We start from the raw sequence: 14,560 nt of genomic DNA on the forward strand, positions 1-14,560 counted from the left end.
AATACAAGAAATATTCTCAACAGGACATTTTAGGAGAAGTAAACTGGATTGACAACGTTTACGCACATTTTGTGTTTTTTTCTGACATTAAGTTGTCATTTCATCACGTTGTCAAGTCATTTAAATTGGCTGAGGGTTTTTTATATATATATATATATATATATATAGGGGGCACCATAACCATTTTTAATGTTTTAATTTAAAACATTAAATTTTTAAAGCATGAATTATTGTATCCATCTAGTGGAGCACTTAGCCCGTGCAGGGTCATGGGAAGGTGGAGTCTTTCTGTCAGCTGACCCTCGGCCAGAAGTAAATCTCTGTGACACACACACACATGTATGTTTGCAGCCAGTCTGAGGGAGAGCAAGACCAGCACTATAACTGTCTTCCCCTGTAGCACGTCACAGGGAGCAGTCGATAGATGGAGGTGCAAGGCAGCATGTGAAAAACAGCTTAGGCACAGACTATCGACTTCCCCCTCCACTTCCTCGCACACACGTACACACATAGACACACACTTTTCTGGCTGCAAGGGATCAATCTGGAGTTCAGGTACAGTATGTCAACTTTTCCAACAAAGCAGAGACCACTGAAAGTATGGGAGCAGGTGCAATTGTATGCATGAGTGTTTTGGAGGAGGCAAAAGTAGTAAAAAAAGGAAGAGTGAGGCGGGCTGCAGAGACTGGCTGCGTGGGCTACTGTATGCATATTTAATATGTGAGTGGGCAGTGATGTTTTAGAGATTCTAGAGAGGGAGAAAAATCGCTTGAGAGCATCAGTCTAAATGCTTCTGGAGGAAGTCCCTATCTATAAAATCGAGTTTTGCTTACTGTGTTAGTGCTGCATGCAAAGAAAACATGCTCATATGAGTCGTTTAAAAGCTTGGCTTTGTCCGGAAATGCTCTAACTTGGCCGTTTGAGTATCTAGCTGGTGTATAGGGAGACACTGGCTCTCATATACAACACCACCACGTTTCATTCTGCAGCAGCAGCCACCAGCTCCAGCATCAGCATCAGCACGCACCGTCATTATCAGGTGCAGGTCGAGGAAGAAGACATTCGAAAGTAATGCTTGTAGTGTCCGGGCACAATCGAGCGTTTTGAATGAAGAAGCGGCTTTCCCGTCCAGACGAGCTTGTCACTCGGTGGAACATGCCAGCCGGGCGGGTAATGCAGCCTCCCTGGCTGGAGGAGTAAACGGGACCGCGCGTCGTCCGAGGCAGAAAGATGGAGCGTTTTTTTCTGCTGGTTCTCAGCTGTTTGGGCGTTTCGCGGGGCTCGGCGGGTAAGTCGGAAGAAATGTGCAATTGTAAAAACGATTGTTTTTGTGCCCGAGTGCCCTTTGACTGCAGGCAGGGTTTGTGGCATGCGTGTGCATGGGTGAATCAGCGGTTGCGCGAATGTGAACATCCACTGTGCACCCTGGGCACGCTGTGCATTGCCTTTGGAACCTGTGGAGAGCGTTTGGGTGACATTTTGGGACAACAACACGCGTGTATTTCCCTCCATCGCAATTACTATCTGCTGTATTGCCCGTCACAATTCCGCGTGCGTGTGCGCGTTTGTGTCGGAGAGCCGTCATTTTTAAAAGATATCAAATATTTCATTTGTTCATGAGGTGCAAATTCTGCAATATTGTACATTGCTGAACTTGTTCTGAACCGGTTCTAAATGGAACATGCATTTTCACTTTCATCCCATTGCACTCCCTACATTGCAAAGATAGAGAGCGTACTGTACTTCATTCTGAGAACGACCCCCACCCCCCCCAAAAAAGTCCATGTAGCATTTATCAATTATGGCTTTTGCACACCGCTGCCTCATAGTCCAAAAAGGATTTGCCTCTAAATGCCATACAACCACTTGGTAAAGGCATCCAATTCATCACTAGATTGTAAATATATAATATAATGTATAATGTAAATATAATAAATAAAATAAAAATCTCTTTTGCAGTATTCAAAAGCGCCCATCTGCTGGGAGTGGTTTCCAATACTTTGATTTGAAACAGCTCTAATATTGAATCTCCTCAGAATGTGCAAGTGGTCATATTCTTGGGGTCATTCAAGAAAAAAGAAAAAAAAACTCACAAATCTTTAGGTACTGAAAATAATCCCAATTATGTGAGTTTCTCAAAGGACCAATGACATCACATCTCCTACCTACTAAGTGAACTGGAGAAGTGGCTCTTGACATTGATGAATCACATCCTTTTGTTTGCTGCTTGGTAGAGATCAATGAACTGATTTCTCCTGTGTTGCCTCTAAACTAAGCCATGTAGTACCACAACACAGTTCTGGCACATCAAATTGAATTGACTTACATTTGAATACTTATCCTCTGAAATTTCTATTGACCTCTTTTCAAAACATTTGAATTTGCTGGTACTTCATTCATTGTCCAGTCATCCGATCGGAATCATAGTTGAAATGATGCGGCTTTATTGTGAATTCCTTAAATAGCTGGGAAAGAAGTCAACTTCCAGACACATTGATGCAATGTCAAGTCTGAGCCTGGCGAGAGTGAGACTGTAATATTTACTCCGTCTTGACGTCTTTACTGCATCTGTGTTTATAGTGACTCGTAAACAGCTGGTTGAACCTGAGGAAAAGGAGCGCTAATGTTTGAATTTAAAATGTAAATCGACTGCCTAACACATTCATCTCTCTGGGTCCATAAATCCTCGTGAGCGATTTTCCCTGGGCTGCTCCAAAGAAAAAGGAAAAAAAAATCAATTAGTCATTCAACAAATTGTTGCTAAAGACAAAACAACTCAAGGCTCTTTGTTTTTGTAATGCTTTTAATTAGAGTGCAGTCTGGGTAGAAACATTTGGGGGCCTCATCGTCAGTTTTCCTGCATGGTCGTCTTAACTTGCATTCGTAGCTAGAGAAGGTCTGATTTTAAAACGAAATGTATTCCTAAGCCAGACAATCAATCAAATATTTTCCCTTTCATAACTCAAGTCAAAGTCTTCCTGTTGGCAAGCGTCGGTTTATATGACAGAGTCCAGTCAGAGCCTTCATTTGGTTAATATTGATTGATGACCATGTTAATGTGGCCACTTGTTCCGTTCTATAATCTGTGCAACCGCCCACTTCATAAACCTGTCGGCATGTGACTCGCATTGTTAGCAGAATGACCTGGTGAGAAGAAAAAAAAAAAAAAAATGTCAGAAATCCAGATGAGAGGAAAAGCAAAAGGGATGGGTGAGATTGTAGTAATAGAAAAAAATTAAGAGATATTGGATATCAAAAAAAATGTTTGACAGTTTGCATTACAAAACATATCTCAATTATTTATTGAATTCAATTTTTTACATTTGTATATATTAAATTATATATTTTATTCAATTATATCTAAATGTGTTTACCCAATGATTTACCTGATGCTTAACCATCTATAAATGACTTTACAGTGCATTATGAGACTTTTGTGTGAGCACACAGTTATGTTTTTGGTTGCATACTTGTGTGTCTGTATATGTATAAGACCTACACATACGTACACGCAGGTATGTGCGTACATGTGCACATGCATGCACTCACAAGGACGAGTCCATGTGCCAAGGTCTGGAAAAGACGAACGCCCGGCCATAAAAACCTGATGGCTCTATCATGGCACATTAAATATAGATGAGGTGAGCCTTCTGCACTGAAGGTGTGTTAACCCTCAAGAGCCCACAAGCACTCAATAACATGTTAGCAGGGGGGAGAAGAAAGCAGCCATAGGACAACATTTGCAGTCATCAATTTATTGCTTGTAATTTCCCGAAGGCTTTTATAACATAGAGTTGATTTTATTTATTTTTTCTTCCCCCCCCCCCCCCCCCCCCCCCCAACAATGCTTTTGTCCTGTTTTCATATTTACACTTGCTGGTTATTAAATCTTCTGTTCACTGTACAGTTTGGAATAGGAAACTGTGAGTTAAATGTAAACGTTCCAATTTTAATTGTTGGAAGTATTTTTTTTTTTTAGAACCATGAATCTCTAAAGGAAGAAGACACATGAAGCTGTTCTCCATTTCGATGGCAGGGCGGTGGAGGAACGCTTTGCCTAACAATTCAGAGATTTCGGCTTCCATTTCCTCTGTGGCGTTTTCATGTTCTCCCCTTGTGGGATTTTCTCCGGCTTCCTCTCACATTCCACATTCCGGTTCCAAGCTTGCCAATGACCCCATTGAGGATAAGTGGGGGGGGGGGGGGGGGGGGGGGGGGGGATGATGATGAGACATTATCAGGAGACTTCAATGTTTCCTTGATAGTGTTGTGTGGATCCATTTTCTATCTTCCAAGGAGCTGTGCACATTCACGCCAGTTCTTGTAGGCCCATTTTTTCTGCAGTCCATGTGTGTTATTTTAATCATTTAAGCATCCTTTTTATTTATTTTTTAATATATATAATATTATTAATTTATTCTTTTTTATTATTATTATTTTACTCTCATGCTGGTATCGGCCCATCATGACACGTGTAACTTGGTAGTTATTTTAACAACTGGGAATTACAACACAGTCGTCAACCATGTGACAATGGCAATTTGGTATCGTTTGGAGTCACAGTTCCTAGAGTTCTCTGGACTCCCCGGGCCACGTGGATCTGCTGCTCTTTGTCAACCAAGCAGATCGCAATGTGCTTAACTCCACATGTATGCGTAGGCACATTTTGATGTGAACTCATGTAGTGGACTGTAATGCTGAGTTGAAATTGACTTTTAGGAGTTAGGCGTGCACCGATGCACAAAGTAACCATCGGGAAATGTAAACACAAGAAGCTTTCGTCCGCCTCTAAAGATACTTGGAACAACGTGCAGCTATGAGGCACTTTTCCTCGCAGGCTTACTCATTAGCATCCTGGGGAGCAACACACCACACCATGACTTTGAGTAATGTTTTTCCAAGGGTAGTGGAGCTGTAACAATCAGCAATAGCTTCTCTTGGGGGGTTGATAGAAGCCGAGGAACCGCCCCGCAAGCATTTACGAGGCCCTCGCTCTCTCAACCGCTGAGTGGCTATTAAAACAAAATCAACTTTCTACCCCTGAGGACCATCAAGTCAACTCTGAAGTGTAATCAGTGGGGGGCACCAGCACAATTTGTTTACATTAATAACACTTGCTTGATCAATTTCTGTCTTTGCTGATGGATAAAACAAGGAGTCCAAAAGATCCCTATGCACAGCACGTAGTCAAGAATGGCTTTCAGGAAAAGACCTCAGTGATTATTTCTTGTTTGAGACATTAACAAACATCATGGAAAGGCCACAATTATGTTTGAAATTTCATTTAATCTTCACACGCATTATTAATATCCATTGGAATATTTACATTGGCAGACATCAAATCAATAATGCTGGCCGCGACATTTGGTATATGAGCTCAGTGTAATGAAAGTTAACGTGAGAAATGCATCAAAACGATGGCTGATGTGAGACTCGTCGTGTGTAATTAATGTTTAACCATCCAAGTGAGGTACAGGAAGGCATTGAAGCAGAACCGGAATGGAAAGGGTAGAAGAAGCAGCCTTTTGAAAATAACCTAGTTAAAGACGCTTCATCAATCCAAACACGGAACAATTCGTGGCAGCGAAGCACTTATTATTTCTCCAAATGAGAAAATCCTATTCTGCTATTCATCTGCCTCATTATTTTGTATTTAAAATGCAACAATGTTTGGACGTAAACCATTCATTGTCAAAGTGAAAGCCAAAACAAATCATTAAACCCAAACAAAGCCTGGCAAAGACTCGACTTGAAGGCATAAATCTGCCCCTCGTGGGGTCAGCATAGAGATGGAGGATTTTCATTAAATAATCATAAGCTGTATTGATGTTCCCAAGGTGTGTTTGGAAAGCCCGCCCCCTTTCTTCTTTGCTGTCTATTGCCATCACTTCTCTAATGAACGAGGATATGGAAGAATTGTCACCCTTGACGCCGCTCAGCGTGAACTAGACAGCTCGCTGCCAACATCAACAAACATACTCACCAGGATATCCAACGTGGTGGCTCATATCTCCCATATCCCATATCTCACGGCCATGCAGCCAGCCAGGGAGACTTTATGAAGATCCTGTCTAGTGTTTTATTAGAGCTGACTGTCATGTGGATATTTAAAGCTCATGCTCACTGGCGACACTCACTGTCTCCTAACATAACGTATTGATATGGATAAAAAGATGAAAGCATTAAGTGGAAGCGTTAAGATGTGAGGATAGCGAGGGTGTGTTTTTTATTTTAAGCTACCGAACGACTTGGTATATAATGGACAATGGATTTGTCTATAGTATGAAGTACCTCCAATTATTTGAAAAGAAAATGCTGACAAAAGATATATTCAGGGGCTTAGGGGCAGATCGTTATATTTTCCATGTCAATATTGAAGTCGCTCAGCAAAATTACATTGGGAGAGAGAAAATGGGGAGAAAGAAATAGTGGAATCGATGGTTGGGTTCAGACAATGTCAAAACACTACGTTTGAACGCATCCACAGATATTGGCAGGGCTTTAAGAAATCCTTCACGCCGGTTACCACGGGGACGGAAAATATGAACAAAGCCTGGAGGACTGGAATGGTTGAGAAAGAAAATCCACTTTACATTTCTGCCTCTACGACAAGAACAGCTGTAGCAATAAATCTGGGAGAAATACAACGTGCACATTTTCATCGATAAGAAGAAGCAGCCTCATTATAACACTTTGCGTTTCAAACTCCAAATTAGCCAGGTGAAGTGAATTCATGCAGAACATTTGCTTGGCGCTATAAATGAGGGTCCAGAAATTCTATTCCAACTTTATGATCGACTGTGTGTTTGTTTTATAAGCAAACATTATGTGTTACATGAAACATTTAGAAGGGAAATGATTCAAGTATCCATAGCGAGTGATCATTGCTGACAATTTGCGTTCAATAATTCCATTCAATAACAACAAGTGAAGCTTTCTGAAATGCCCTCTCGGCAAAAATGGCAATGATGTTAATGGAATTGCGTTACGTGTCACAGCAAAATTGCTCGTATGAGATTTTTTTTTTGTCTTTACCTCATTTCAAAACTTTGAGTTGAGACATTGCAACAAACAGCATTGTTATTAAAGCTTCTAGCGACAATATTCCTTGGGAGTTGGGATGAGGGACCAGCGGGTAGAGAATCAAAAAAAGAATCAGCCGGCAGCAATACGAAATCTACAGAGTTGGCCTTTAATATTACATAAGGTCCCTGTTGGAGTCGCAGTCCCTGAGAGAAACCAAAGGTTAACTCGCTGTGTGTGTGTTTTGAGATGAGAGCACAATGTGGACAGAATGAAAGAGCTGAATAATGACTTTGATTTAGCACTTTGTAAGTCCCCCCCCCATCTCTGGGATTTCAGGGGCCAGGATTGAGTAAGCAAAAGTATCTTTAAACATGAGAGTCTTGACATCTTCTTTTATCACAGGTAGCATTGAATCAAGTAGTTGCCGGCAGGCAAGTGTCAGTTGGTTCACGAGCTCCACAACCCGCCCATTAATTAGCGACTGTGTCATTTGTGAACCTGGACTCCACCATATTTCATCTCTGCATTGAGCCGGCTGCTGATGTTTATAAGCTAATAAAGACGGCTGAGTGGCATTATTGCAAGTGACCACTTCTCCTTGTTCCTGTTCATCTTACTCAAAGCTTGAGTCCAAATATCGATCAATCCTGAAGGCCACCGTCATTTATAAGCGTGCTGCAATGTGATGATTGCAATGTGGTTATTTGGAGGCGGTCATTTGGTTCAAATGGATGGTTGCTTCGAAAATGTCACATCACATTAGCATCTGCATTAAAAGCTTGACTCAAATCAACACGCTGTACTTTTTACAATGTCAAACATCATATCATAGCAAAGGTGTGTTACAATTGATGTTTGGGTGCTTCAAGCGTGAATTCCTAAATTGCAAAGTACAGCCAAGGTTAATGGGAACACGCTTGTGTTATTAAATCATGCCATGACGACATGGAACAAACAGACCATGAATTTTGTTGTCACAGATGCCAGACAGTTTATATCACATGCATCTGTAGAATGAAAGAAATAACCTTTAATATTTATTTTTTTTCCTTCTTACCCTTGAGAAGTATTAAAGAAACACTTTTTTTTGCAGATACCTTGTCCCCCCCTGTCAATGTTACCATCAAAGCAGTGAAAGCTAACTCTGCTCTGGTGACATGGGACATCCCCGAAGGAGACCCTGTCATTGGCTTTGCCATCACACAGCAGGTGATTGACGGCCAGTACAAATGCAGCGTATGTCTGATTTGATCTCATTTTGTGTTCTTTTGCGTATTCTGTCTGCCGACAGAAGAAAGACGTGCGTATGCTCCGATTCATCCAGGAAGTCAACACCACCACACGCTCCTGCGCATTATGGGACTTAGAGGAAGAGACGGACTACATTGTGCACGTCCAGTCCATCAGCATGTTCGGGACGAGCCCGCAAAGCGAACCTTTACGCTTCCGAACACCCAAGGAGGCCGACACTCAGGCTTCTAAGAATAAAGGTGAAGCGCCATTGATAACATGAATCAATACAAAACGCTTACGCCGCTATTTTTTTATTGGCGTGTGTTTGTTCTTGAGCCAGTAAGATGCAGGCAAAAGTCGGCCTCTTGATAATATCTCGAATGATTTTGTCTGAACGCCGATAAAAATCAATATGCACACAAAGCGTGAAATGAAATTTCAAAACAGCCAAAGGGGAATGCATGAATTGTGTGCTTCTGCAGGCCACCTTGCTTGCACCCAGCCAGCACCACTCCACAGTAAACCAAAATGGGAGGAGGGAGGGGCAACATTTATCAGTTGCGGAGCAAAGCTGCGAGGGACGGTAAATCAATGCGCTCTTGGCTGAAGTCTTATCTATAGAATTCTTCCTCATCCTCATCTCGTGTGCAGGACTCCTCCCTGAAATTGGAACCAGAAAGAATTTGAACTTGTTTCACAGATAGGGTGGAATACAAATGGAGGGGCATCATTGAACATTCCACTCTTGAGGCATTAACTCTGGAAGTGTTGTTTAGGGCTTGTTGCTGCAAGGGAAACACATTTTTAAAAATCAATAGCTGGACAGGTTTTTTTTTTTTTCCCCCCTCTACCAAGCTTCATTTATTGTACTGCCTTACACTCATTTATTAGACATTAATGACTTTGCCCCAGCAAATAAACAAGACTTTTGTGATACCTCGACACTAATGCTAAATATAGTATCCAGACTATAACAATGTACCTTTAAAATAAGATCACAAACTCTCTTAAATATTTATTATGAGAAAGAAGCTTTGGATTGATGTGCTAATTTATTGTCGCATTAATAGTATCCTTGGAAGTCAATCTTTATTTTCATTTCTTTCTCCTGTGTATGATAACTAGCCATCCATTTTTGGCCTTTGGTTGTGGTGTTTTTAAAAATGGGTTACATCTGACCAGTTTGACCAAAGCCTCGGCTCGGCACCCCTTGGGCATTTTCGCTTTGATTAGTTAATGGCAGGCAACGGAGGCCAATCGATCCTCACAATTGCTTGTTTCTGAAAGCCACTGGAGCATGGGCTGCCTGCCCGCTTGCCACGATGGGGTGTCAAAATGTCACCTGGTGCATTTAATAAAGGACACGAGGGGAGCGCGGTGAACTTTATATCAAGCCTGTGACTTTGTTCGGTAATGGTAGAAAAGGTGTTTTGTGCTCAAGGGGAAACGTGGCACTTGTCAGGATTCAGAAAATAATAATAACAACAGAGTCCTTGGCATGAAGTAGAATGGCATGTGACAAGTATTTTGCCTTCTAACTTCTCACAGACGAAGTGACAATGGAGGAAGTGGGCCAGACCAACCAGTTGAGGGCGGGGGAGCTCATCATCATTGTGGTGGTGCTTATCATGTGGGCAGGTGAGGATTGCGTATAGAATGAAAGAATTTTTTTACATTCCCTCAGCAATTACGTGTGAATGTCGAAAGGTGAAGAAATAGCGTATCTATTTAAAACCCGATCTTTCTGAAACTAATTTCACGTCTTTGTGACATTGCAATATTTTTTTTTATAAATATTCTGCAACCCAAGCTGCACATGTTCTCTGGAAAGGACCTGAAATATGAATGTATCAAGTTTGGCTTGCACACAAATTGCTCGATTTTGATGTTCCTCTTGGCAGGCGTGATCGCTCTCTTCTGTCGCCAGTATGACATCATCAAAGACAATGAGCCCAACAACAACAAGGACAAAGCCAAAAACTCGTCAGAGTGCAGCACTCCTGAACACCCGACAGGGGGTCTGTTGCGCAGTAAGGTATAACCCACCCACCCCCCTTCCTCCCCCGAGGTGCCTCCCCCTTCCCCCTTCAACAGCGACGGGCAGGTGAATGGTGCCGCCCGCTACGAAGATCTTTTCCACTCGACATTCATATGCACTCATACGGTGTTTCTCAACGTCAAACAATGTTTAGGTTTCCGACAAAAGTCTTTGACATCCATAACCGTCAATGGCGCTTAATGAAGGGAACATCACAGAAAAAAAAAAAAGATCTGTGTCTCATGCTGTTCGAGTCATTCCTTTGTCGATTTACTTCTGTCGTTTATCCCGTCGCTCTTCTGTTAAGCTTCAATCGGCAGACAAATTGTGCTCTTGCAGTCATCATCTCCACAAGAGCTCCGTGCGAGGGACAGGAGTAACAATGTTCTCCATTTATTGACAATCTGTCCCACCGTGTGGACCTTTCGAGGTACTTTTGTAACCCGTTCAAGTTCTATGCCAGAAGACAATTTTGGATCAGACAGTTCCTGCAAGTTCTTCTGCTCAAGGCATGAAACTGGTGTTCATTGAGATTTCAATAATATATTCTAGAAGAGAGGAAATCAAGTATCTTCTGAAGGACCGATGGAATAGAATAGTATACTTGACATTGATAAACACCCACAGTGTCATCTGAACATCAGCTTCAGGCTAAATTGAAATATGACTTCAATATGGCTCCATTTGTGCATGTCTGCATCAAATCGCAAGCACACTCAGGCTCTTGTAATCCACGCAAAGGTCAAGCCTGACTCAAGCCCTTCATAGAAACGCAGCACAGAGGCATCCTCATGCTCATTGTTTTATTCCTGAGAACCCCCCCAGGATCTTCAATCATCTATCTTCTCTCCTCCCACAGTTCTCCAAGAACAACAATCGGATGCCATCTGTCAACATCATTGAAGTGTGAGTGTCTTCTGCGCATACTACAGACTGTGTGTTCTCGCAAATCTGCTCGTCAGAATGCATCGCTTACGTTTCCCTCGCCTCGGGCCTGCCGACGAAGCAAAGCTTGCTGGACTCCGAGGATTTAGGAACGACTCGGCCAGGCTGAGATGAGAACCCGGACTGCAGGGAGAGTTGAGCCGATCCGCCGTGCTTAACAAGCACTGTATGGTGGGAGAGCCGGAGATTAGGGCCAAATGGTCCTGGTGGCGGACAGACAGAATGCTGATAAAGGAACCCCAAGGACCAAGAGCTTTTCTTCTCTGTCTGGAAATGGGTCGCCATACAGACTTGCCATTGTGTCTCTATATTCCTTTGTGGTGTGATTTAATGCCATCCTCTCGATGTTGTTTTGTCCTAACATTATGTAATTTTTTTTATGAGTAAGTGTAGTTTTGTTACATAATGTACTGCCAGTACCGGTACATCTCACGGAGGAAGGAGAAGAACTGCGGGGAATAAACGTCTGGCGAGCTTGTTCCCCCCCCTCAGGGAATCCAGACAGCACCTGTCTTGAGTTTGGAGGAGTTTCTCAAAAGCGAGCTGCGACGACGCCGTAGCAGGATGGCTCACCGCTGAAGTCACGCTTCCTTTTCGGCATCCTCTTCGTGCTTTTAATAGATTGTGATTCTTTACATTCCACATCCGGAATGAGCTGTCTTTATTTATCTCCAAGGGTGGTGGATACCTGCATTCTGGGTAAAAAAAAAAAAAAAAAGACTTGACCCAGTGTGCCTCATCTGAAAAATGAATTTTAAAAGAGTCTACACAGGGAAGTGGCCTTTGTAGAGACACAAGAGGAGATTCCTTAAGCAATAACAACTTCAAGCCCCGACACATGACGGGCAAGGACTTCATGAGGTCACATTCTGGAGGAGAAGAAAACAACAAGACACAAATGTAACCTCTGGGCATGCAATGTTGAGACAAATGCACATTGTGATAAATACTCCTAAGTACAATGAGGTTTGTTTTCTTGTAATGGCATTGGAAAAAGTCATAAGGGCTTCTCATGAGTATATTCAAATCAAAATGGCTCTTTATCCATATGTACAAATAAGTTGGATGATTAACTGGATGGAAAGTATAATTGCTGTATTAAGATGTGTCTCATTGTGCTTCTTTCATTTCCGTTTTTCCGCATTGGTTGTCTAAAATGTGTATTTTTTTTAAGCCAACTTCTGAGTTTGGCAAAGGTCCTGTTCAACGATAGACAGTTACACTCAAACAGTCAAGTCATAGTTTTCAAAATCATTTCATTATTGAGAATAACATTCATTTATTAATTAAATGGCTTGTCCACTATCTTACATAAATAGCATATTTCTGTTATTATACTCTTTTGTCAAATATGTGTGTGCGTACAGTAAATAGAAAAATACAGTTGCAAGATGGGATGGAGTAATGCTTAAATATTTAATGTGTAAATAAATACATTTCATATTAGTGGAGCCTGGAATGAGTTATGAGTTCTGTGCAAAAGTCTTGAAAGCCACAATTATATGAGCAAATTATATAAAGCATCAATTCAGGTCATTATTAACAGAGCAAACAATATGGATTGAAAAAAAATCTTTTATATTTAATGGCACCAGATCACCCGCAGCTCCCTTTATATGCAATTCATCAAATCTGTCCGACTACTACTTACAAATGCTAAATTGTCAAGAGGGGGGGGGGGGGGGGGGGGGGCAAGACTTTTGCAAAGTTCTGTTCAATTACTGGTACTATTGGTGAGATAATTTTTTTTTTTGTGTGGTTTACTGTTCATGTCTGACTAATAATAATGGTTTCATAAATGCACTTATCTACTGTATGTGTTGATATGATACATTTTGTCATTTGTTAGTGTTTATCAAGAGTGGAAGAAGTTGTTCAGGAGCTTGAATCTTAATTTTATAGAGCTACATTGTGTTTACGGACAAAAGCAACTGCACGTATGGTTTGGGGATTCTTTTATTTTTAAGCATATACCCTTGTTTTTTCACGTTGGAAAGAATAATAACACTAGTAGAGTAGTTGCAGGGTTTTTGCACTAACATAGTCACTGAACTAAACTATAAAGTCCATGCTATATTAAACTCGGCTCTTTCTCTGTATTGGCTGAATCAATGTATTCCAAATAATAGCGGCCATTTAGTAGATCAAAAGTGATTACTGTTACGTTTGTTTTATTTCCTCTCCTACCTATTAAATATTCTTACAGTAACACCAAAAGTTAATAGTTTACATTGTGAACTCAGTAGTATTGATTTAGTTGAGACTTAATCCTCAAGGCAGATTTGGAAGGTTAAAACTTTCAACGTTAAAACATGTAGTGGTTTTTTTTTTTGTAAGAACTGACTGCTCCTAACATGGCAAAATGTTGAGTTGAAATCAACATCTATTTGTTGGGTTAGTAAGTACCATCTAGTTCGAAATATTGTAGCATATAAATGATGACATTGTGTTGAGAAATGTTAATAAAAACATTTGTTTTTAATCTAATAAGAACAAGAGCGTAAAGCTAACATTGATGAATTGCCTTGAACAATTTGCATACCCATTGACCACAGATCAATGTAAATATTTTCCTAAATCAATGATGGTGTTGACTCAATAATCTCTATAAAGCCCCGTCTTCTTGCACCTTGCTTTGGATTCAGCCAGCCAACATGCTTCATGTTTCTTTTGGATGAATTTGTGTCACCATTGAGACAAATCAGCCTGTTTTACTTGTGAACAAAGAAAGAAACAAAATAATGCTTTATTAATCCGAACATATTCCATCCATTGTACAGCAGTTATTGCTTAACGAGGGCTAGCACGGTTTCATGAACTAATATACACAAGGTTACACAACTTCAATGATGAAGTCTGCGCACTTGTGTTTGCGTCAAATAAAATATTAAATATTTTCTCCAAATGACCGTATCAACTCTTTAATAAGTAACAATGTTTACTGGAAAGTCAAATTGACTCAGATATATTGTCTTATGTCAATCTTCCTTTTCATGAGGCGTGCAGAGAAAAGGTGCATGAAGCCGAGAAGATTCCTTGAATAATACATTTGAAACATATTTCACCAGAACTGTCAGACTTCTCAGAGCAGCAGTCTGATAAATAATAAAAAATGCTCCACAAGTTCTGGTCTGACTATTTTCATTTCTTGTTTTTGACCACTAGAGGGCCCCAGAACACCGGATGACGATCCATTCTCCATCTACGTACTTGCTTTATATATTATTTTTCTTACCATATGAGACTCTCAACGGGATCACCAACATTTGTTCCATTTATTATCTTTCTGTGTGTTCACAATTGTCATGGTGATCTTTC

The 14,560-nt window shown here is 41.0% G+C and overlaps 1 protein-coding gene across 2 annotated transcripts; it reads left to right on the forward strand.

Annotated features, from left to right (window-relative positions):
* Positions 1-438: 438 nt before the first annotated feature.
* On the forward strand, positions 439-12,907 carry fndc5a (fibronectin type III domain containing 5a). Of its 2 annotated transcripts, none has more exons than XM_061301502.1 (6): positions 439-555; positions 8,120-8,235; positions 8,318-8,516; positions 9,808-9,897; positions 10,161-10,294; positions 11,157-12,907. In XM_061301502.1, the coding sequence occupies exons 3-6, from the start codon at positions 8,333-8,335 to the stop codon at positions 11,205-11,207; spliced, it is 459 nt and encodes a 152-aa protein (XP_061157486.1). In that variant the 5' UTR covers positions 439-555; positions 8,120-8,235; positions 8,318-8,332; the 3' UTR covers positions 11,208-12,907. The 2 variants fall into 2 exon arrangements, with proteins under 2 accessions (XP_061157486.1, XP_061157484.1); XM_061301500.1 differs by lacking the exon at positions 439-555 and adding an exon at positions 886-1,288.
* The last annotated feature ends 1,653 nt before the right edge of the window (positions 12,908-14,560 follow it).

Source organism: Syngnathus typhle, linkage group LG16, assembly GCF_033458585.1.
Source record: "Syngnathus typhle isolate RoL2023-S1 ecotype Sweden linkage group LG16, RoL_Styp_1.0, whole genome shotgun sequence".
In the NCBI taxonomy this organism is placed as follows: Eukaryota; Metazoa; Chordata; class Actinopteri; order Syngnathiformes; family Syngnathidae; genus Syngnathus; species Syngnathus typhle.